This window comes from Bos grunniens, chromosome 6 (genome assembly GCF_055505025.1).
Source record: "Bos grunniens cultivar Pamir isolate PY7600 chromosome 6, Bosgru_T2T1.0, whole genome shotgun sequence".
Lineage (NCBI taxonomy): Eukaryota > Metazoa > Chordata > Mammalia > Artiodactyla > Bovidae > Bos > Bos grunniens.
In genome coordinates, this window is record NC_141170.1 from 93,672,501 (window position 1) to 93,697,693 (window position 25,193).

A 25,193-nucleotide genomic window follows, 5' to 3' on the forward strand; every position below is an offset into this window, starting at 1 on the left:
GACTCGGGATTTCCGGGGCGGTACTTCGACAAGGGAGCGCGCATTTGCGCGATAAGCCCCGGCCCACTCAACGCGGGTGCTTTTTGCGGCCGTGCGGAGTTCCGGCTGTCCCAGACCTCTGCACTTGAGTAGAGCTTGCTTTGCTTTGAGAACGCGGAACCCTGAAGATTTCCCAGAAAACGCAAGCAAGAAAACGTATTTGTTTGGGGAGGGTGCATAAATTTCATTATTTTTTTCTTAGGGTCCGTTATCTTAAAACCTCTTCTTGTAGATGAATAAATTTAAAGGGGGTGGTGTTACATACTGAACAGCAAGCCCCAGGTCCGTCGGTCTCTGATAGCAATTTAATAATCCTTTCGCTTCCCGTGGGAGCTACCCTCGTACTGTGACTTGTCTGGATTGAATCAAGGATCCTTGAGCTTTCTGGAGATCTCCTTTGTGTGTACATCAAGCTTTTACATATGCAGACATGGAGCAACTTTCTTTCATTGGCTCTTTGTTTAGACGACCGTACTTTTAAGGACTGTCTATAATTTTTTTTTTTTTGGTGCATTGCTTGTTTGCACATTGAAGGAAAACCTACAGTAAGTGGTAGGAAAATGAGTTCTAGGGGAACTTCTTTTCCACAGGTCATCAAGTTCAGTTCAGTTGCTTAGTCCTATCCGAGTCTTTGCGACCCCATGGACTTCAGCACGCCAGGCTTCCCTGTCCTTCACCAATTCCCAGAACTTGCTCAAACTCCTGTCCATCGAGTCTGTGATGCCATCCAACCATCTCATCTGTCGTCCCCTTCTCCTTCTGCCTTCAGTCTTTCCCAGCATCAAGTCTTTTCTAATGTCACCTTCGCATCAGGTGGCCAAAGTATTGGAGCTTCAGCATCAGCGTCAACCCTTCCAGTGAAAATTTAGGGTTGATGGATTGACTGATTTGAGCTCCTTGAAATCCAAGGGATCCCTGAAGATAGAAGTGCAAAAGGAACCAGCTATAGACCAAGGTATGGTGGAAAGATACTAATTTGCTAGTTACCCTTAGGAGGATGAAATGGTAAGTTACAAAGCACCTAGCTGTTAAAAATGATCTCCTTGTCATTATAAGAGAACTTGACAGTTCCATAGCAACTGACATCATTTAAGACCACTTCCTTTTCCGTTGATTTCTTAGCCTCTGGAACACCGCACTTATTTTAGTTTCTCACCCAATCTCCTTACTCTTAAAGCTTGTCTTCAATTCTTCTGCTGTTTTTCTTTCCACAGTATCCTGAGAATGTGATTCCTAAATCTGCACCTTTCCTCTGAGTTCGAGGTTCATATTTTCAGCTGCTGGTTGGATATTGGATATTTCTACATACTTCTGTCAGTTCTAACCCAAAGGTACTAAAAACTCCAGTAAACCTGTTTCCTGATCTATGTCCTTGTTGGTTCCATGATTCTGTCAGGTATCATGTTTTCTCTTTCCTTTCTCATGTCCTTTTCTCACTTAACAATGATTTTTTACATTTATATTTTTTCAGCTCTTCATTCAACCCTTATTCAGCAAGACTTGTATCAGTAGCCATTTAAGGAAGCCCAGTTAAATGTTTCTAAAACAATGTACATTATTGCTGACCAAACAAATCTTTAGTTACATACCACTGCAGACAATAGTTGATAGTCTTTAATCATTTTACTTGTAAATGCAATCTAATGTGAATCCTATTTTTCAGCCAAATTGATTATCTCACCCTTCCATCAAAATGGCTATTATCCCAGGCAGTTGTGGAAATTCCTAAATCTGAAATGTTTATTTCTCCTGTAGGAGAGGAAAAACTTCCTTATACCTTATTAGATTTTGTGGCTGGGCTAACAGTGAAATTGACAGACAGATTGACAGGAGCAAAACATAGAAATGCATTTACTACTTTTACATGTACATGAGAGTCTTCAGAAGAAAAATGGAAGTTCCAAAACTTGGTTAGGCCCAAAAATTGATATGCCATTTTACACAAAGAACAATAAACTTGTGAGGATGAGACAAAACAAGGGGCTTAGGCTAAGAGCAGTAAATTGTATGACAGTGACTATTAAACATGGAATAAACTAGTGGAAGATAAGGGTTATTTTAGTAGGTTTGTTTATATAGGTCCATATCAGTGTCAGTCCCATCTCTGGTGATAAGAATGTTCTTCTCTTCCTGGTAGAAGGAGGGCACATTTCCCATGGGAAGTTTTATGACAAGCCTTTAAGTGAAGGTGGGAGGTCAGAGAGCCTTTCATGCATTTGCTGTGGCATATTTCAGGGTGACGTGTTCTAAACCCCTTTATTTTCTACCTTAGCTATTTAAATCTTGTTTCCTTATAACACCTTCTCATCCATCATATTCTCTTGAATGTTCCTATATATTACCAAGAACAACTGATACTTATTTGTGCATAATTATGTATCATAGCTTTAATTTGCTTATCCAATGAGACCATAAAGTCTAGGAGGGGTCATGGTTTCAATTTTTTTTTCAGTTTCTTACAATGCTTGTTTCTTGCACTCTGTAGGTATGCATTCAACATTTGCAGAATGAAAGTCATTACGAGAAGTCATTAGTCTTGACCCTGACTAAAACTCATTTCTCATTTCCCCACTGTTTCTCCCCTTCATTTGCCCCTAAGTTTGGAGTCAAATAAAAATATGAACTCTACCAAGACTTCTAATTTCTGGAAGCATTACTTTTCATTTTAACAAAATTATCCATCTTAATAACATTATTACATAGTAGTTGACCTGGAAAACATTGCTGATTTTTTTCTTCCTCTTGAGTGGCAAAAAGGGAGAGCACAGCTTTCCAAGATCTTCAGATACCAAATACCATCACTAACGTCTGCCAATTGAAAAATCTAGTAAGATTTTTAATTTCCAAGCATGGTGGTTTCTAAATTATGGCACGTCGGTAGAGCTCCTTATGTACTCAGACTGATGTGTTTGCATTTACCCATCAATAACACTGCTGTTGGTCCAGGACTAAGGGAAATATTTACTGACCTAAAAGATTATCAGCACGATATGCCAGTTCTCCAAAGTGGGATGTAACAGATGATTGCTGAGGTTCAGAAAGAAACAGACATTGTATGCATGCCTATGCACATAAAATTTTTATCTCATTATACAAATTTGCTATTTTGCATAATAGTACATTATATAGTTAACAAATATACACATGCTCTGACTTTGTTATATCAGAGCCTTTGTTTTTGCTTCTCTTGAGCTTAAATTTCTCTCAGCTGTTGAATACAGCTTTAAAAAAATTTTTTAATTCTCACTTTTTAAAAAAATTTTGGTTTCCTATCAAAAAATAAACAATCATCTGAATTTAGGTTGGTTCCACTGTCTGTGTAAAAATTCTAGCTGGTATGCAAACTCAAATGGGAAGGAGAGGCTTGCTGATTCTCCAACATACAAAAATAAAAATTTTATAACTTACACTGGCTGAGTTGTAAAATGTCTTATAAATTTTGATTCTGCCTGTGGCTTGGAATTTAGCCCATGGAAAATACAATTTAAGATCTATACAATAACTTTCTCTACTGTACTCTCACCCATTGTTGTCACACACCAGTCACTTCAGAAATCACTAATTCCCTTGATCTCTGGCTTACATCTAATAGTGAAATTACTCACTTGTCAACATCTTACACACCCCTGCCATCTTTCCTGCCTGACATAACCTCAAATTTAGATGAACTAAATTTAGATGAACTATATATATATATATGTATGTGTGTGTGTGTGTGTGTGTGTGTGTGTGTGTGTATATATAGATATATATATATATATAGATAGATAGATATATCTATATATATATATATATAGCCTCATGGGATTTGGCCCTTAATTCTCTAACCTGGTCTCGGTCCCTAGGTCATAATCTTACAAGTTTGTTTTCACTTCTGTAAAGTTTCTATGACCTTATCTACTTAGCACACTCTGCCTGAAATACTTATCCAGCATTCACCTCACTCTGACTTATCTTATCTTATGGGTTTCAGCTTAAACTCACTTTCTCAGAGAAAACTTCCCTAACCTCCCAAAGTTTTCTAGATACATGCTTTCATTGTACCTTGTAATTTTCTTTATAGCATTTATCATAAGTAGTTATTTACTTGACATTTATTTCCCTTGCTAGATGTAAACTTCATGAAGATTTTGGTCTTGTTCAGTGATTAATTTCCACATTACTTCCCAGGTCATAGCAAATATGCATACGTTTGTTGGTTGGTTGAATGAATGAAAGAAAAGTCATAGTAAGAATATAAAACATGATAAGAACAAATCCTTTACAGTGAGAACAGACCTTTTTATTCATATATTGAGATAAACTGCAAAGACTGAAAGACAAAAATTCATCATAAATCATTCAGCAGAACATTCATTAAAAATCAAATGTATTTTCTTTAACAGAGTTCTCACACAGAAAATTTCATTTTATGTAAGTCTGATACAACATTAAATATTTTACAACTCAGACATTTCATTTTTAAATCTAACTGTATAATTTTGAATGCACTATAGACAAATAAGATCTTTACCAATTTCACTTCATTTAACTTATACAAGGCTTCCATTAAAATTCCATCACACCTTGAAAATTACCTGCAGCTTTTAAAAAAACACATGATCTAAGCTTTATATGGAAAGAAAAGTCTTATGTAGCAATCCAAAAACTGAAAAAAACAAAAAAGGTAAGAAGCATTTCTTAATACAAATAAATTACAAAAATACCATTTATGTGTGAGTTTCTTTCTTTTCACTGATACAGTCATCCATCCAGAATCCAAAACAATTCATTTTAAAATCGATGCTTAAAATACTCCAATGTCACTGAAAAATCTATTATTTTAGTGGTACTATTAAATGGCAAAGTAGAATATCAGATTAGAATCTCCCAACTCCTGTACTGAAGTGAATGAGACATTCACATTCATGCCAGATGTCATCTGTTATGCATTACCAGACAGTTTCGCAATCAATAATCCCAATTTTTAATGAAAACTTACTAAAACATTGCAAAAAACACTTCTTACCCCTTACATATTTCCAGACTGCTATAGAAAATACAATTATATTTGAAGTATGGGCCTTATAGTAGGAATCTCTGTTAAAATATGGAAAAGATCAATAAAAAGAACTCGCACCAATGAAATTCTATGGACTGATTTTCAAATTTAGAAATAAGAAAATCCACTGCTAATGGAAGCCCTGCACTGTGCAAATATAGTGTGGTATATATTAAACAATCACACATTTGAGGTATTAGCTGGAAAATATATTTATATATATATATTTATCTATATATATACACCTATACATGGACACATCCAGAGAATATTCACAAATCTATTGGCCCCAAAACCAGCAGATAATAAAATTAAATGAAAAGAAATTACATACCAACAGGAAAGTTACACACAAGGAATTTACAAAAGATGTGGTTACATAATCCTTAATATAAGGAATATGTTCTGAACTAGTGTTTTGAGGGAAAATGTTTCCATTTATATGAAACTGTCTATTTAATAGTAATAAAACCAGAAAGGAAGCCTGAATTCGAGGACTGTATTGCCTGCCAGATGATCAAAGGGATGTACAAGAGTTCTTGAAGATGCTCATTCTATGCACTTTTTCTTTAAAAATTAAAAAAAAAAAAAATACCCAGAAACTATGACGTTATTATGAGACTATATAGAGAATTTAACAAACTTTAAGCAGTAGTCCAATGTGGCCAAGAGATAAAGTCTTTCAGCTATCTAGTACAGATTAAAATTAAGATCTATTATTCATTTTCAGAAGGTTTTGTTTAAAAAAAAAAAGATTATAAATGCCCTTTCAGTTGGTTACTCAGTATGAAGACAGACAACAGTATAGTAATACTGAACACAAGCTTCATATGGAGAAGCTAAGTAAGTGCACAAATTCTCCTTTTGAATCTTTTGGTCTTTTGACATAATTCTTACTTAACTAAAAGACGGCTTATTGGTCCTCAGGCCAACATCATGGAATATTTCACTGCCTTTACACAGGTGGGAGTTTTTAAATGAAATCTGTTGAATGAATTATTAAGTAATATTAACATGTCACATCTGTTAAATAACACCTGCATTTAAAAATTCTACAGATCAACAAAGGGAAGTCAAGAGGTTAATCATTTCTCTCAGGATCTATTTTACATACTAGTGTAACTAAAGATACAACAGGAAGAACACTTAAGCATTAAAGTGCAATTAACATAAAGAGCTGGAATTCTATCTTCCTGTTCTTACCAATAAAACCTGAGGTGACATACAAGCAGAGAGGCCTAATGTACTGGCACACATGTACCTTAAGGATTTACTTTTCTCTACCAAATCTTTGTAGATCATAAATAAGAATGGAATGATTACGAAACAAATACTTATTTAAACATTCAAATGCAGTCTGTTCCCAAAACATAGTTTCACTTATTATTTCTCATTGTCAAGAATTAAATTCTCAGATTTGCTCACAATAAATTCCAAAACTTACAAAGGACTAACATCTATCGGGAAACAAAAAAATCAAAAGAGGAGAAAAGGTACTATTTTACTTTCCCCCAAATTCCTGCAAGAACACTGATGTCTGTGTGTGTGTTTAAAAGGGATAAAAATGTAAAGCATTAATATAATTGCTTCCAAACTTCTAAAATACCAGTCAGAGAAGCTAGTAAAGCAATATTCAAAGACTGAGAGCATTTAGGCAATGATTAGAATAAAGAGGACAAGTTATCACATTAAATTGGAGAGCTCAGGTAGCTAAAAATACGATGGCTAAACATTGGGATTTTTGTTAGAAGAGCAGAAAAAGTGATAATCTTATGTTTTAAGATAGCTGACACTGAAAATCAACTATACTTTGATTACAGAAACAAACAAACAGATTAGGTCATTTTACTTTGTAGAATTAACCCAAGATTCTAAGACACTTACTTGGACGGGCCTTTACATCATGACATAGGTGACATTAAGGACTTACTCTTTACTTGCATACTTTACATGTAGCTTAAATTGTCAGGCACTCGATCAGTCCTTTACCAAAGTCATTTGAACAGTTTATCAAACACATTTTATGAAATTTGCTGTAATGCAACTGAAATATAATACTGTCCAAAAGCCATGTATGACTTTGTAATATATAACTTCACTTAACATGATTAACTTCACCTGTTCCTTTAAAATCAGGATTAAGGGAAAAACAATCAGTCAACAAGAGTTCAATTCACATAAACATGAATCACAATAGTGTAAATTTCCCATTAAAACCAGAAAATTAATGGATGGAATTTTTTCATTTAAATTTTTATAAGTTTTTTGGTGCATATAAACTTTCAGTTAATTAGAATGCTATTACTTTATTTTTTTAAGAAACTCATTCTATAGGCTGAAGAAAACATTTTAGATTATATTTTCTTTTAGGCATGCTATTTTTTTTTTTTTTAAGGTTACATTTCTAAAGAAAGTTGGTTAAGCTGTCCAGTTTTTCTAGGACAGTATCTTGTTTAGTTAAACGACTAATTCAATCAAGGCATTTCTATTGATAAGAGAACATTTAAAAAAGAATGGTCATTTCAGAAGTTCTATTCAACATATGCTATATAAATTATACTCAGGAAAAAAACTTTAAATAAAAGAACACCACGCTCTAACCAGCATTCTCCCACACACAGAAAAAAACCAAAGATGTGTTTATGTTCTGTTAAATGAGTATGAAAGCAAAATCATTAAAATACTACAACTTGTTAAAACATAGAAGACTAGAAATCAAATAGCTTCATATCTCATATATAGGCACCAAAAACTTCAATTTTTCTAATTTACATTTTTGGATGTAACTGTAAGGAGCTTATTCCTATAGGATTAACTGAATTACTTAATGGTGAATAAATCTGAGCTCAAATTTTGTAAAGATAACCTGCTATAAATCACTATTCTACCTGCTGCTATATTTCTGTTCACTGTGCGTATGGCCAAACAGATCATGCTCTGATCAAGTAAGTGTGCTGTAATCTACGTATATGTTTAACAGTTGGCAATCAGGTTAAAAGGCACAAGCTTCATTTTAGTAGTAATTTTTCTTATTACTTAGACAATAGTAAGAACCCATTTACTTTTGGATCCTGCTTAAATGATCACTAAGAAGAAACTGCAGATTTCCACGGGGCAAGGGGTAAAACAGGTAGGTCCTTTTCTTCATAAATTTTAGCAGCCTTCAAAGACGTACATATGAACATGTGGGGGCCTTTTAGTTATTGGAATTGCAAATGATGTAACTGCAATTTACTGCTGAAGACCCTTTTTGGTTAATATTTATATAGCCATTTCCTCATATTTTCTTTAAAATCTATCAGTATAGCATTTCATTTCTATGCATGGCTTAGCAATTCATAAACTAAATAAATAGCAAAATGATACTTTACACCAGTTCATTTATCTCAATATATACTTTAGAATATAATGGCAATATTAAAAATATCAATTTTATCTAAGCTGATAATGCTACAAGATTTTACACAAGTTAAACAGCTTCTGTTTTTTTTCTTCTCTTTTTGATAAAGTTTCATTGTAAACTCCACACATTTGACATCTGACAAGAAAAATGTAATTTTGTCATAAAACATTTATTCCATCAATTTAAACTAAAGTGTCTCATGGAGTTAAACCCAAAAGAATTTAAATAAAAAGGCAATAAACTGTATATACACAAAATGATCATTCTATAAATATTTACATGACAAGGGAAAAAAATGGAGGATCTAAAAACCAGAAATTGCTACAGGTATGATAATCCTTTCTCAAGACATTTTTAGTTAGGAATCATATAAGCTTTTAAAGTAAAAATAATTACAGAAGCATAACTAAAATAATAATTTTAGTTTTCATTTTCTTACTATTTAAAGGAGCCAGTAGGTCATAAACAGTCCAAGATTTCAGGATCAACTATTCAGTTTAGTTTTCAATATCAAATCTTTTTCTTTAGCTCTCATGATGAAACTAAACTTACAGAAAAAATAGAAAGTACTCTAAAAGGTATAAATAAAATTCCCATTCATCCTCCTTTATAAATACTGGTCAGCCGCTCCAACTCTTTACAGTTGTCCATGCTTAAGGCTTCTGCCTTCCTTCGGAGTCGTTCATCATGGTAAACTTTTGCTGCATACTGCATATCTGTTTCTGTTAACAAACAAAAATATTTTGCTAAGTAAATAATTTAGATCAACTAGTTGTTTAAACTCATGATGCTTCATAGAAGCCCTTCAAAATATTTCTATTAACTGTTTTTTGTTTTTAAATTTATTTGGCTAGGCCAGGTCTTAGTTGCAGCACACAAAATCTCCAGCCTTCACTGTAGCATGTGGAATCTTTAATTTTGGCATGTGAACTCTTAGTTGTTGCATGTAGGATCTAATTTCCTGACCAAGGACTGAACTGGGGACCCCGGCATTAGGAGCTCAGAGTCCCAGCCACTGGACCACCAGGGAAGTCTCTTATTAGCTGTTTTCTTTTTTGAAAGAAATCCAAGTATTAGACCTAAAAGCCATGTAGAATCTTACCACGTAAAATAAATACAAGTTGCTCAGGAAAAGAAATAAGAATAGTATCCTATCAACCCTTTCCCTCCTCTACTCCTGTTCCCAAAGGTTTAAAAACAACTGCTCTAAAGCATCCTCTGGATCTCTTTCCCCAAAGATATCACATGCTATTCAATACTGTCAGTGGTTGTTTTTGCTGTGACCTTTACTAAAGTTCCAGATTAATTATGTTGAGGTCTGAGTAGAAAAATTTATAATCTTGTTCTGAGTTTATCTGAATTAATGCAGGGGCCCAGGTTTGATCCTTTCATGCCACAGCTAGAGATCCAAGTGCTACAACTAAGATCTGGGACAGCCAAATAAACCAATAATTTCTAGAAACCATATATACTAAACTTATTGAAGGAACACACACACACAAAAAAACCTTACTATACAATCAGAGTAGTGGTATTTAGCAAATAAGTACTTTTCAGCCTTCCTTCAATATGTAGGTAACATTAGTAAAGAAATATAGACTAGAAATCAAACATTCTTCAGGGAACCTATTCCTTGTCATTTTCCTGGTAGTCTCAGCCATTTCACTATTAACACTTCTAAAGGGTGGGAGCAGTTTAGGTAAGATGTAACCAAAAACAGAGACTAAATTAGAAGACATCAATCAGGACGATATTCAAAATAAACTCAAAGATAAGTGTATACTCTGTTTGTAAAAATCTTCAGAAATGATCAATCAGGATTTAACCAATCAATCAAAATCATTCCACTGCTTTTATTTACAAGTGCTGCCGCTGCTGCTATGTCACTTCAGTAGTGTCCGACTCTGTGCAAAAAATCCATCTGCAGATGATTCTTTTCACGTGAGGTAGATAAACCAAAGTTCATAGAGCTAGTAAAGGCAGAATCTAGATGCCAATTCAAATCTTTACCTCCTAGCCGAATATTCTTTCCATTACCTCAGATTACTGCTCGTATTTTATAAAACACCCATTTAACCAATCTAGACTTCTGACAGTATTAGAAGTGACTTCAAAACAGAAAAATGCTGGCGAAAGACTATCCAAGCCTTTAACCTATATATCAGATCAGATCAGTCACTCAGTCGTGTCCGACTCTGTGACCCCATGAATCGCAGCACGCCAGGCCTCCCTGTCCATCACCAACTCCCGGAGTTCACCCAGACTCACGTTCATCGAGTCAGTGATGCCATCCAGCCATCTCATCCTCTGTCGTCCCCTTCTTCTCCTGCCCCCAGTCCCTCCCAGCATCAGAGTCTTTTCCAATGAGTCAACTCTTCGCATGAGGTGGCCAAAGTACTGCAGTTTCAGCTTTAGCATCATTCCTTCCAAAGAAATGGAAATCCTTTGGAAGGAAGCATCATTCCTTCCAAATCCAGGGCTGATCTCCTTCAGAATGGACTGGTTGGATCTCCTTGCAGTCCAAGAGACTCTCAAGAGTCTTCTCCAACACCACAGTTCAAAAGCATCAATTCTTTGGCGCTCAGCCTTCTTCACAGTCCAACTCTCACATCCATACATGACCACAGGAAAAACCATAGCCTTGACTAGACGGACCTTTGTTGGCAAAGTAATGTCTCTGCTTTTGAATATGCTATCTAGGTTGGTCATAACTTTCCTTCCAAGGAGTAAGCGTCTTTTAATTTCATGACTGCAGTCACCATCTGTAGTGATTTTGGAGCCCAGAAAAATAAAGTCTGACACTGTTTCCACTGTTTCCCCATCTATTTGCCATGAAGTGGTGGGACCAGATGCCATGATCTTCGTTTTCTGAATGTTGAGCTTTAAGCCAACTTTTTCACTCTCCACTTTCACTTTCATCAAGAGGCTGAATTTGCTGAAGTTTATTTTAAAAATTTCAAATATACACAAGTTAAAGAGTACCACAATAAACATTCTAAAGCCCTTGACCTTGATTGACTAATTTTTCACATTCTGTCAAATCTGCTTTAGCATTCTACAGTAAAGGCTGCTGTTACTGTTGTGGTGGCGATTATTTTGTAGAACTTTTTGAGAGTTAAGTTACAGGCATCATGACCTTTCATTCCTAATACTTCAGCAAGTTTCTCCTAAGAACAAGGGCATTCTCTTACATAACCACAATACAATTTTCAAATCCATAAATTTAACAATGACATAATACTATTAGACATAATACTATTATCTAATACATAGTCCATACTCAAATTTTACCAGTTGTCCCAATGATATCCTTTATAACGGTTTCCTCCCACCCAGGATTCAATTTAGGATCACATACTGTATTCAGTTGTCATGTCTCTTTGTCTTTAAGAGCTTCGTCTTGTTTCATTGATATTTTTGAACACAAGCAAGTTGTTTTATAAATAATGACATTAAACAGATTTAGCTAAAACTTCTGATAGTAACTTTGAAAGACACATGGAAATGTGTACAATACAGCTGTAGACAATGTGGTATAGTGGACAGAAGATGGACTGAAGGGTCCATGAAACCAACTGATAAGTGATCTTGTTGAACTATTAAGAGATTAAATTATGCAAAAAAAAAACCCACTTGGCTCATGCTAGGGAAAGAGTAAAACAAAATTATAACAAACAGTAATATAGAATACATATGGGTACAAGGCATTATGCTAAGTGTTAACAAATATTATCTGTTCTGGTCCATATTTTAATGATGAGATAACTGAGATTTAGAGAGGTTAAGTAACTTGGCCTAGGTAACTGTGTTGATGAAGTCAGGATCTTGCAAGGGATTCCAAGAGCCAACACTTTAAACATAACATTACACTTTCATCCATAAACGTGAATTATCTTTCCTTTCTATTTATGCGGTCACTTCCCTATTATTTAATAGAATATAAGCATGCAAAACTCAAAAATCACCCGTTTTGGCTGGGGACTAGAACTTGTATTTGAAAGTGATATATGTAATGTACTCATCATTCTTTTAGCACAAAATAGGTAGGCCTTTCATTCATTCATGTGTGTGTGAGTATTAGTTGCTCAGTTGTGTCTGACTCTTTGCAACCTTGTGGACTATAACTCACCAGGCTTCTCTGTCCATGGAATTCTCCGGGCAAGAATACTGGAGTGGGTTGCCATTCCCTTCTCCAGGGGATCATCCTAACCCAGGGTCTCCCACATTGCAGGGAGATTCTTTACCATCTGAGACACCAGAGCCCTGTCATTCATTCATACAAATCCATTACTCATTCATCCAACAATTGTGCTAGGTACTACAGATAAAAAAATTAAGTGAAATAAAATTAAATAAATAAAATTTGGCAAATACTTCTCTTAAGACATTTGGCTAATGCACAGTTTCTCAACCTCAACAAAACTGGTATATAGGGCTAGATAATTTTTGTTGTGGAGGCTGTCCTGTGCACTGCAGAATGTTTCAGCAGCATCCCTGGCCTTAACCCATTTAGGTGCTAGAAGCAATCTCTTCTACTCCAACCCCATGTTGATTCACATAAAGTTTCCAGACATTATCAAATGTCCACTGGGAGGTGGGAGCAAATCATTCCCAGTTGAAAACCACTAAGGTAACCTTCTCTACACTGAGAACATACTGATTCACAGACTCAGAGACTCAAACACCAAGGAGGTTTCTACTCTAATTATCAAAATATAGAAGAAGAAACCAAGGCTAGAGATAAGAACTCTCTGAGAAATATATAAAGGTAATGTTTTATCAAATTTTCCCTAGTAGATAAGAGATAATGTTAACTGCTTCCATTTTCTGAGTATTTACTGCATATGAAACACTTTAGCTATTCCCTGATTTAATTTTCATAACAAACCCATAAAGTTAGGTATTAATGAGAAGACTGTAGAGCACACTGCCTAGATTCTGAAAGCAAATAGGTTTTGAATCACAGATTACCTTAATGACTTTGGCAAGTTATTAATTAATCTCTCTTTGGCACAGTTTCCTCACATGCAAATTGGGTATAATAACCTCACAGTGTTGTTGTAGATTTTAAATAAGTTAATATACATCAAGTGCTTGGGACAATGACTGAGAAAATAGGTATTATATAAACTACAGTTATTCCTCTTCCCACTGATCATTATCATCCATCTTATACATGAGGTTAGAATATTTGTTACTACTCACTCAGCTAAAAATTTCAGAGCTAGGATTCAATTTCAGTCTATTTAATTCCAAAGTCTATACTATATAATCTACTTTATGACTTGGAACAGACAAAAAACTATAATGAACAGTTCACAAGGAACATTTCAGCAGATTCTTATGGTCAATCTTTTTATAGAAACAACTAAATTAAGGAAGCTGAGGCTGGAAGATGCTAAACAATTAAGTGTTCACAAGAACTTTTCTACATACAAAATAAGTAAAGGAAAATGAATTGTCAACAAAACTCATTGTACACTAACAGTGCTACCTGTTGAAGCTAAATTAATGAAGAATTTCAAAGTTAATTCTGAAACAGGATGTATATTAAAACTGATGACATTGTTTATGCCAAGACTTTCTTTCTTAGTGGTCATAAAATAATGATGCATGTTACAACCATCAACATCTTAAATACAATGAAATTTGATACTATCTACTTATTCCACCTATAGTTACTAAGAACAACAATAACACAAATACCATTGTCTTTGCCACGTGCCAAATATTGTTATAAGGCCGCAAGTACGTTAAAACACATTGTCTCACTTAAGTACCAGGCTCCGGGTAGGTGCCAGGCAATTTTAGAACATCCTTTGAGTAAAGAAATCTTCAGTAATCAATTCCAAGACTCTGAATAAGTTTTTAAATGTTAAACATTTAAAATGTAAACTTACTTTGTTGTCTTTCTTTCCAGCAATTATTTCGAATATTAGTCACATAATCTTCTTCCACACTCTTTTCTACCTTTTGTAGTAACATTCCTTTATATTCATTTTTAAAGTCCTTGTTGACATAATAAATGACACCTAAGTTTTCTGTCTGCATTTTAATTGTTTGTCCTGATCCACTGTAAAAGAAATGTTTGATCATTATTTTTTAATTAAAATTGTACATTCTGATTTGCTTCTACAAACCAAGCTAACAAAAACAATTAAAAATAATTAAAAAAATTACTATTGGTAATCAAGTATTTATATAATTTCAAATTACCTAAAGCTACTTTTTTTATGTGATAAAGTAATCATATTTTAATACATTATGTTCTTATAAGTTCTCTCAATTTTTAGTTAGCAAAAATCTTATTTGTAAGAAATAAATTATTTGTAGACCAATCATTTTAATACTATAAAAGAACTGGTGATATGGTTCTACAAAGTTTCCTTTATCTTCATTGTATTATACTAAAGTTTTTTAGAATGTATACTGCATTAAATTTGCTTTGTCCCGATCGCTTATAGAGTACAATATATTGTGGAAAAATACATAAAAAGTAATATTTGCTTTTATTTAATCAATATTTTATAAACAGAAGAGTAACATCATTTCCACTTTAATGACACAAATCTATGTATGTAGCATCAATCACAATTCTACTTGTCTTTTTTTTTTTATTTTTATTTTTTAACTTTACAATATTGTATTGGTTTTGCCATATATCAAAATGAATCCACCACAGGTATACATGTGTTCCCCATCCTGAACCCTCCTCCCTCCTCCCTCCCCATACCTTGTCTTTAAAGTACTTTTGTCTTCTGAAGGTTTTTGTCTTTGATGTCAATCCATTACCTATTACATTAAATTGCTATCAAGTTCAAATATAGCACTTCTGTCCTTATCCACAATAGAACAGAAATGTAAACTAACAACACAAACTTACTGCTTAGGTAAACTATCTTTAAAATTAAAGATTTTTAAATGGTACACATGAAGTAAGAGAAGATTTGTCATTTAAAAGTTTAAAAGTGCACAGGGCCCTTTAAAGTTATCTAAGTAAAAAACAACAATTTTGGGGGGTAAAACTTCACTTAGCTACTTACGATCTGGGATATAAGGAATAAGGAGGATTAGAGACCATCAACTGGCTTAATAATGATACGAGGATCAATACGATAATGGGCATCAGCTGGATAAACACAGAAAAACCTCCCTGTAAAAAATCATCAAAGAATAACAAATTGCAATATAACTGTAGTTGTCAATAATCCAACAGTTGTCAAACATTTTTAGAGGAGAAATGACATTTGAGATCATCTGATTCAGTGCTTCCAAATCTGCCTGATCAAACCAACGTCCTGGGATGATTCTTAATAATACAACTTTTTAGGTGCTTCACCTAGAGATCCTGACACTGTTCTGGAAAACACTGATATAACCTGTTCATGGGGTTCTCAAGGCAAGAGTACTGAAGTGGTTTGCCATTCCCTTCTCCAGTGGACCACGTTTTGTCAGAACTCTCCACGTGACCCGTCCATCTTGGGGGGCCCGACATGGCATGGCTCATAGTTTCATTGAATTAGACAAAGCTGTGGTCCATGTGATCAGTTTGGTTAGTTTTCCATAATCGTGGTTTTCATTTTGTTTTTTCTTCCTTGGAAGAAAAGCTATGACCAACCTAGACAGCATATTAAAAAGCAGAGACATTACTTTGCCAACAAATGTCTGTCTTGTCAAAGCTATGCTTTTTCCAGTAGTCATGTATGGATGTGAGAGTTGGGCTATAAAGAAAGCTGAGCACCAAAAAACTGATGCTTTTGAACTGTAGTATTGGAGAAGACTCTTCAGAGTCCCTTGGACTGCAAGGAGATCCAACCAGTTAATCCTAAAGGAAATCAACCCTGAATATTCATTGGAAGGACTGATGCTGAAGCTGAAACTCCAATACTTTGGCCACCTGATGTGAAGAACCAGCTCCTTGGAAAAGACCCTGATGCTGGGAAAGACTGAAGGCGGGAGGAGAAGGGAACAGAGGATGAGATAGTTGGATGGCATCACTGACTCGACGGACATGAGTTTGACTAAGCCCTGGGAGCTGGTGATGGACAGGGAAGCCTGGTGTGCTGCAATCCATGCGGTCACAAAGAGTTGGACACGACTGAGGGACTGAACTGAACTGAACTGATATAACCTGATCTCATTATATAGATGAGGAAGTTCTCTGTCTCCCTCTTTTTTTTTTCTTTTCCATAGATACTCTATCAATATGCAGCAGGTTGCAAAACTATTTTTACCTTGGATTTGAGGGTGGAACGTAGACACTGATGAAAACGGCAGAACTGGGGCCCAGACCTTTTAATTTCTAGTCTAGAGCGCTTTCCATTTACCTTTCTCTTTCGTGTAATTTAACTGCTATATGCAATTAAGTATAACTGTATTAGAACAAGGAAAGTTACTTCTAATTTAAGTTTTTCAGTATTAATTCTAAACTCTTTAGACCCAACAATAAGAATTTACCTTAGGAACATGAACATTTGAGATTTATCTTCATTAGAATCATAGAATATCAAATGTGAAGGTGCCATATTGCCCAACCACCTGCCACCCTGACTTCTTCTCCTGGTCCCCCATCATCCCTAGGGGATTCTCTAGTCTATGCTGAACACCTCTGGCAAAAGAAAACTCATTACTTCCTTTTAAAACAACGTGATCTGTTTTCAGACAACTCTATCCTTTTCCTGAGCTGAAATTTGCCATTTTCTGATTTCTAATCATATCATAAACATACATCTCCTCTTTCTTCTTCTCTTTCATGTCCACTATGTCGATGCTGATGTTGATTGCTATAACCAGCTCGTCCATTTGAAAATGAATGTACACTACCTAGAAAATTAAAAGCAAGGTTAAATTAGGGAGAAAGTTATATTATATTTTCCTTTATATTTTAATTTTTTTAATTACTAAAATAATGCACATTTGAGTAATGAACTCTTACTGCCCTCCTGTAAATGAAAAGTGGACAAAACCCAGAATGATTCTTCTTTGTTTCCCTTAAAGTAAAGGAGAAACTCTTTCTTGATGAAAACTTTAGTAAGAATTCCTCTCTAATACTGCATACAAACAGGACTTTTGTTGTGGTTGGTTGATTTTACAAATCTGGGATCATTAATCTGAAACTCTGCCTTCTGCATTTATCAATGAATCATAAGTATCTCTAGAAATCAAATGATACTACTTTCATTCATTAAAAAAAACAGCTGTATAATAAACTATCATACAGGTGGACCACAACTTTCCAACATTTTCTTGTTGATGACATTCAAGCTGTTTTCAAAAAAAGGTGACCAATGAGCAAGGGCTATCACTGATAAAGTAAACTATGTTAAGACAAGCAAAAAAACTGCAAATCAACGATCAGAAAGTCACTATTTCCTGAAAGATTTCTAATTGTTCCTAGCATATTTTTAGTCAAAATTATTAGTCTGAATAATTTTTCTATGAGAGGGAATTACATATCCTAATATGTCAAGGTTATATTTTCAGTCATTAATTTGTTTTATATATCCTCTTTCTTTCAAGGATGTTTTACAAAATACCTTATCAATGACCACAGTGTTTCTCAATAATATTCAGACAGTGCTACCAGGCCAAATTATACTGCTACATTCATAAAGACTCTCCTAATTTTGAATGGGATGTTTAACTCAGCACCTTTTTAAACTGTGGTAAACAAAACTAGAGCTACAATTTTAAACACCTTAGAGAAGCTACTCTTAAAAAAAATTAATTTCCACACAAGCAACTCACAGTAAATGTAAGTAAAACTCAATACTACATATGCTGTACTAAAAAGTCTATTTAGTAGTACTTCTATAGCACTTTACTTTGATAGCCTAGTTCAAGTAATTATTTCTATCTTAATGTAAGGTGTTAAAACCCACTTTATATAGAACCAATGATTCAGACATTTTAATATTTCAATGGAAAATATCTCCACATGTATTCATAATATATCTATAATGTTATTAATTAAATATCTATGAAGATCTTCAAAGAACCCATGCCAAATAGTCCTCCAATAGACAGATTACTTCCTATAGTTGTAACAGCATTTAACTAAGACATTGCCACTCGATTTCCTACTTATAGATCCTTTTTTCAGCTTTATGTAAAATATAGAACATCTTTTTAAAATTAAAATATATTCTGGGAAAAATACAGACTTACAATAAAGCTAATAAGTCTACATTTTTATCATATTTTTATGAAGAACTATCACAGGACCATAATACTGTAAGAAATCTCAGAGGGAGGTACATAAGTGTCTAAATAGCCTAATTGGTGATAAGGATCTCTAGCTTCATAAAATATAATATTTATAATTAACACTAAAATACCTGAAGGAAATCCGCCACCAAAGAATATATTAAACAAATCTTCTGGAGTTATATCAGCTTCACAACCTCGATGGAAATTAAATCTACCATTGTTCTGCTGATTACATGCTTGTTCTTCATTGCCTGTGAGGTCATACTGCTTTCGTTTTTCTGGATTGCTTAAAACAGCATAAGCATTTCCAATCTCTGAAAAAGTAATGAGAAATTGATAAGCAAAGTTTTCACATTAAAAAAGACTGTACCATATAAAAGCTACTTGTCAAACAACAAAAAAGACTTGAGGCTAATCAGAAAAAAAAATACAACAGTAACAATTTCTTTTAAAGGTATTATATACATTGCTTATAATTATATGTATTATCTCCCAATATAATTTTTTATACTGTACAGTCTCCCTACTGCGTTGAAGATAAAGGAATGCCCATCTTGCTTTCTTACTATTGTGCTCTATCCCCTAATAGCCTGCTATGATTTCCTTTTTGAGTATCCTAATCTAGTCACTCACTAGTAACAGCAATAGCTACAAACTGCCAGGCTCTGAACCCAAATATCTTATTATATTATCCATTAGTATCCCCACTTTACAGATGAAGTCCCCGAGTTTCAAAAAGGTTAGGAGACTTGTTCAAGATCAAATTTATTTTAGCATAGTAAGTGAACTCTCTGCAACCTACACCATAAAACTTCTTTTTGCACACGCCAGCCCAGAGTGAGGTATTCTTCATTCTAATCCTGAACAATTTATTTCTCTTAAACTGTCAACTCCATGAAGGTAGGAACTGTGTGTTTCATTGCAATATCTCCATGGTCTAGCATAAAGTCTGAATTTTTTAAAAAAATGAATCCACATAGTCTCTAGTTTTCCTATCTTACTTTGCTACTTTTGTGATATTCATAAAAAGTTCGATTTCCTATCTCACATTTCCATGTCCAAAAGAGGACATTAATTACCAAAATGTCTTCTTGAGGTAATTTACAAAAACTGTACTGCTTTAATCTAACAGCAGGAATTACCCTATTCTTATTCTGAAACTTCTAATAACTAATCATTTCACAAATACAACTTGCTTCTCAAACTAGATCATAAGCCTCTTGCATATGGGATTATTTTAAAAATACTTTCTGGATCCCATGTGGTGGTTGTCATAGGTACTGAACAAGCAAATAGATGCTCATTAGATAGTTGTTTCTGGATGACTACATATCACATTGAAATTAATTATATGCAGATACTCTGGAACTTTTTTCTGATTCAGAGATAGCTTTCCAGTCATCTGTGAACACTATGGAATGAAAATTTAGATGAATAGTCCATTTATCTTGAGGAGATGGCCCAGAACTTTCTTTAGATTTCCAAATAGATCTATGACTCAGAAATATAGCAATCATTTATAATGTTGCTCTAATGGGAAAGCATAATCAGAGATCCAAGTAATGTACTTACAAACATCACCAAGGTACATACCCAAAAAAGAAGCATACTTATCAATATCTGCCAAAGTTGTACTTCCAGTATTAATAACAGTTTTAGGATTCTTAACCTCTATACACTGAACCTATTTCAGGTTCATAATACTATTACTTTTTAAACTATTAATATATTGGCAACTCAATTCTACTTCTAAGGCTTTGCTATAAAAATAATTTCCAAATGCTATGATATTTTAGATGACATTTGTGAAAAATTGTCATAATTCATAATTGTATATGTAAGACAATTTAGTCTATCTACTGTGACTAATTTACTATTTATTTACCTTGTGCTATACCTATAATCAAGATTTTTTTTCAGTTCTTTATTATCTTAAAAATTAAAACCAAAATTCATTTTGGTATTCAAAGCTCACAAAATACATTTCCATCCCAGTGTTGTTTACTTCACAAAAAGATACAGTCCACTTTATTAATTTTCCTTTAATTACACTGTTTATTTTGAGGTTAACTTTAGATTCATACGAAGTTGTAAAGAGTAATATAGATAGACTCTTCTACCCATTACCCAATTTCCCCCATGGTAATACCTTATAAAATTATTATATCAAGCATACTGACATTGATAACAATCAGGATATAAAACATTTCCAGCACCATCTCAGGCTGCCCTTTTATACCCACATCTACTTCCTTCTCCTCCTTTCCCTTTTAACTGCCTACAACTACTGACTTGTCTTCTCTATTTCTATAATTTTGACATTACAAGAATGTTAAATCAATGGAATAACAGTATATAAATGGAATGAAATCTCCTAGATTGACCTTTTTCAATCAGTATAGTTCTTTGGAGATTGATCCAAGCTGTTATGTAAGTCATTCATTCCTTTTATTGCTGATTAGTTCTCCATGGGATGGATGTATCACTGTTTCACTAATCACCCAATGAACAACATCTGCGTTGTTTCTAGGTTTTGGTTATTACAAATAAAACTGCTATGTACATTCATGAATAAGTTTGTGTGTAAATATATATTTTTATTTCTAGGATAAATTCCTAGAAATGCAATTGCTGGGTTGTCTATTAGTTAAATACTTAGTTTTGGGAGAAACTGCCAAATTGTTTTACAGAGTGACTATGTCATCTCATAACCTATCAGCAATGTGTAAGTGATCCAGTTACTCTGCATCTGTACCAGTATTTGGTGTTCCTACTTTTTTTTATTTTAACCATTCTGATAGGTGTGCAGTAGAATCTCATTTTGGTCTTACTTTGCAATATCTCTAATGGCTAATGAATGATGCTAAAAACTTTTTCACATGCATACTTGCCATGTGTATATAAGCTTTAATAGGATGTCTCTTCATGTCTCATATCCATTTTCTAATAGGGTTGTCTATTTTAATTGGGAGTTTGGGGGAGTTCTTTATATATTATGGACACTAGTCCTTTGTCAGATAGGTATGTGCTTGGCAAATATTTTCTCCTTCCTTGTTGCTTGTCTTTTCTTCTACTTCACAGCATCTTTGCAAAGCAAACAAATTTTTTTGATCAAGTCCAACTTATCTACTTTTTGTGTTATAAACTGTCTAGTGTTAAGTTTTAAGAAGTCATTACATAGCCTAAGATCCTAAAAATTTGTTCCCATGATTTTTTGCTAAAAGTTGAAGTGCTGTTTTACACTTTATAAGATTCATGTTGAACTCATTCTTATATAAAGCATGAGACTTATTTCAAGGTTAAATTTTGCTGTTTGTTTTGCCTATGAATGTCCAGTTGCTCCAAAACTATTCTGTTGAAAAGGCTATCTTTTCTCCACTGAATTGATTTTGCACTTCTGTCATATCTCTATGGGTTCCCATCCTGTTCCACTGATCTATGTGTCTCTTCTTCTGCCAATTCTATACTATTTTGCTAACCATAGTTATAATGTAAGTCCTAAAATCAGGTACACTTATTTCTCCTACTCGTTTAATGAATCATTTATTCAGGTTCTTTGTATTTCCATATGACTTTCAGAATAAACTTCCTTTCATCTACAAAGAAGTCTGTTAAGATTTTGACAGGAAGTGTATTAAATGTGTGTATCAACTTGGGAAGTCTTGACATCTTTACTACTGTGTCTTTGAATCTATGAACATGATATATCATTCCATTTATTTAGATCCTCTCTGATTTCTTTCATTAATATTATATAGTTTTCAGCATACAAATCTTAAACAAGTTTTGTTAAATTTACACCTAAATATTTCTTGTGTGTGTGTGATTATAAATAGTAATGCATTTTTAAATTTCAGTGTCTACATGTTAGTATGAAGAAATATACTAAATAGTATACATTAGTATGCAGATATATACTAAATAGTAATCGATCTTTTTATGTTTATCTTACACCCTGAAATCTTGCAGGATTCACTTATTGGTTCTAGGATTTTCTTTTTGGTACATTCCTTAGGTATTTTATACATGATCATGTTATTCACAAATAGGGACAGTTTATGGGCCTTTCATTTCTTTCTCTCACCTAAATGCACTGATTAGAATTTCCAACACTATGTTGAGTAACTTATATTTGTTTTGTTTTATAACTAATTTTCAGTTGTACTTTAGTGTGAATAACAGGGAAAAGTCTTCCTGAAAGTGGAAGTCCTCACTGACTTTTAAATCACTTCCCTCATTCTCATACCCAAGTTTTTGCCATCTTCTCTAACCAAAGAAATCACACTCATCTTGAGAATACATAATTTCCACATATAATATGGAAGCTTCTCCAATTACTCTGATTATAACTCTACTGTACCTATCTGGCTTTTCTTTGGATATCTTTATTCTATGTTTTGAATTTTAATTACAGTCAGTCTTCTGGGAGATCCTGGGTAAATCAGTTAATCTCTTTGAGATTCACATTTTCTTACTTGCAAAGGGATGACACTGGTTCCTGTTTACTTCAGAAGATTTTTAATAGCATTAAAGTTTTAAAAATGGGAATGAAAAACTATAAAATGCTTGTTGAATGCTAGATATTACTATTATTCCAAATGTTCTGTGTGAGATTTGTCTCCTCTTCATAAATTACAAATTCATTTAATAAGAGGATATCTCATATTTTCTTCTTGTATTTCTCTAGAACTTTAGCCCACAAGGTAGACTGACTTCTCTATTCTTAGAAAATCAGTCTAGATGTTAAGAATACTGAGGGGCTTCTCTTGTGGCTCAGTGGTAAAGAATCCACCTGCCAATGCAGATGACACAGGTTCAATCCCTGGTCCAGGAAGATCCCACCACATGCCTCGGATCAACTAAGCTCGTGAGCCACAACTACTGAGCCTGTGCTCGAGAGCCCAGAAACCACAACTACTGAAGCTCATGTGCCCTAGAGCCTGGCTCTGCAACAGGAGAAGCCATCGCAATGAGAAGCCTATGCAACATTACTAGAGAGTAGCTTCTGCTTGCCACAACTAGAGAAAAGCCCATGTATCAATGAAGACCTAGCACAGTCAAAAAGAAAGAAAAAAAAGAATACTGAACTACAAAACCTGACATAGGCAGTAGCATCTGATCCATTATTATTTAACAAACAAACAAACATACAGTTAATCAATGCCCTTTGTAATCAGATTCATGCATATGTCACCAGGCACATGTATTATTCAAACAGTCTACGAAATACTTGGAGTCTTTGAAGATAAATGCAGACAGGGCATATTTTGAAAATATCCACATCAGAGAGAAGGAAAGGGATATATTTCAAATATTTTTAAAGGTATGTTTATACATATTATGCAAGTTATTGTCTAGATGTAAATAAAATATTCCCTGCCTTGAGAAGTTCAAAAACCTAATTAAACGACAAAGAGCTATATGACCTTAGTTTATTTAATCTACCCTCTTTGCTGGTAAGCTTTTATTTTTACAGTTTTACAAAACACAATGAAAATATATCTTCTACCTAATCTCATTCCTTAACTAATTGTCTCTTTTTCTATTCTTGAAGGAAATTAAAAAAAAAAAAACGGTTTCCATCTTCTGTAAAAAGTATTTTAGCAATCACAGAGCAATAAATCTATACTTACTTCTTATACAAACAAAAAACTATAGTCTTTATTTAGACTAAATAGCTTGGTATCCCAGACACAGAAGTTAAGATCAATTGATTAAGGAGAAAATAAGATGATTCAGAAGGTCATGAAAAGATCCTATGAAGGATCTTGCCACTTGAATGAAGGAAACTTGCCACTTCTCTGTGATGACACACTAGCAGTAATATTGTCTAATTAACTACCTTTGTTCACCAATCTTCTGTGGCTTACAGTCTGGGTTTTCTTTTATTTCTTTATAGCTGCACCATGTGGCATGCAGGATTCCCCATCCAGGGATTGAACCTATGCCCCTTGAAATGGAAGCACAGAGTCGTAACCACTGGATCACCAGGGAAGTTCCAACAATCTGCGTTTTCTATGTAGTTTCTACTCAATGAAAAATGGGTTCATCAACCACCACCCTAGTATGATCCTCTTTGGAATTAATAAACTGGCATTCTGATTTACAAATAACCTGTGTGTTGAATAATGTGCACCTTTCCTCTACAGATGAGTCATCACCCAGCATGTTGATCAATATTGTTTCTAGTTTTGCAAATTAGAGCATTAGATTCTGAAATGTACCACATCAAAGTAGCATCACCTTTGTAAAACTTCTCTGAGTGTCTGTGTGGGATGACATTTATGTTGCTCATCTCTTCAAAACACAACACAAGCTGTAAAAATATTGGTAGATCCACTCACTGTTATTCTAAGACCAATAATGCTATTAATAACACAACTTCAATACAGAAATGGGAGAAAGAAGCATGTTCTTAGCATTAATGAAGAATTAATACTGAAATCATCTAACAGATCACAGACATGCAAATATTTCACTGCCAAACATTTTAAACATCTT

The 25,193-nt window shown here is 34.0% G+C and overlaps 1 protein-coding gene and 1 long non-coding RNA gene across 5 annotated transcripts in view; one reads left to right on the forward strand and one right to left on the reverse strand.

Annotated features, from left to right (window-relative positions):
- The first annotated feature begins 5 nt into the window (after positions 1-5).
- Positions 6-24,802, forward strand: LOC147371022 (uncharacterized). Of its 2 annotated transcripts, XR_015165716.1 has the most exons (3): positions 6-994; positions 1,254-1,370; positions 2,525-2,667. It is a non-coding gene; the product is annotated as an uncharacterized LOC147371022 (long non-coding RNA). The 2 variants fall into 2 exon arrangements; XR_015165715.1 differs by lacking the exons at positions 1,254-1,370; positions 2,525-2,667 and adding an exon at positions 24,592-24,802.
- The window catches only part of DNAJB14 (DnaJ heat shock protein family (Hsp40) member B14), a 41,714-nt gene continuing 20,820 nt past the window's right edge, over positions 4,300-25,193 (reverse strand). Inside the window, exons 4-8 of one of the 3 annotated variants that reach the window (XM_086406737.1) lie at positions 18,821-19,006; positions 17,212-17,306; positions 15,527-15,636; positions 14,384-14,556; positions 4,300-9,205 (exon numbers count right to left, since the gene is read on the reverse strand). In XM_086406737.1, coding sequence (XP_086262863.1) covers positions 9,081-9,205; positions 14,384-14,556; positions 15,527-15,636; positions 17,212-17,306; positions 18,821-19,006 — 689 coding nt within the window. In that variant the 3' untranslated portion in view covers positions 4,300-9,080. Of the gene's footprint in view, positions 9,206-10,751; positions 14,557-15,526; positions 15,637-17,211; positions 17,307-18,820; positions 19,007-25,193 lie in introns of all 3 variants that reach the window. The other 2 variants (XR_015165711.1, XM_086406739.1) reach the window with 2 other exon arrangements.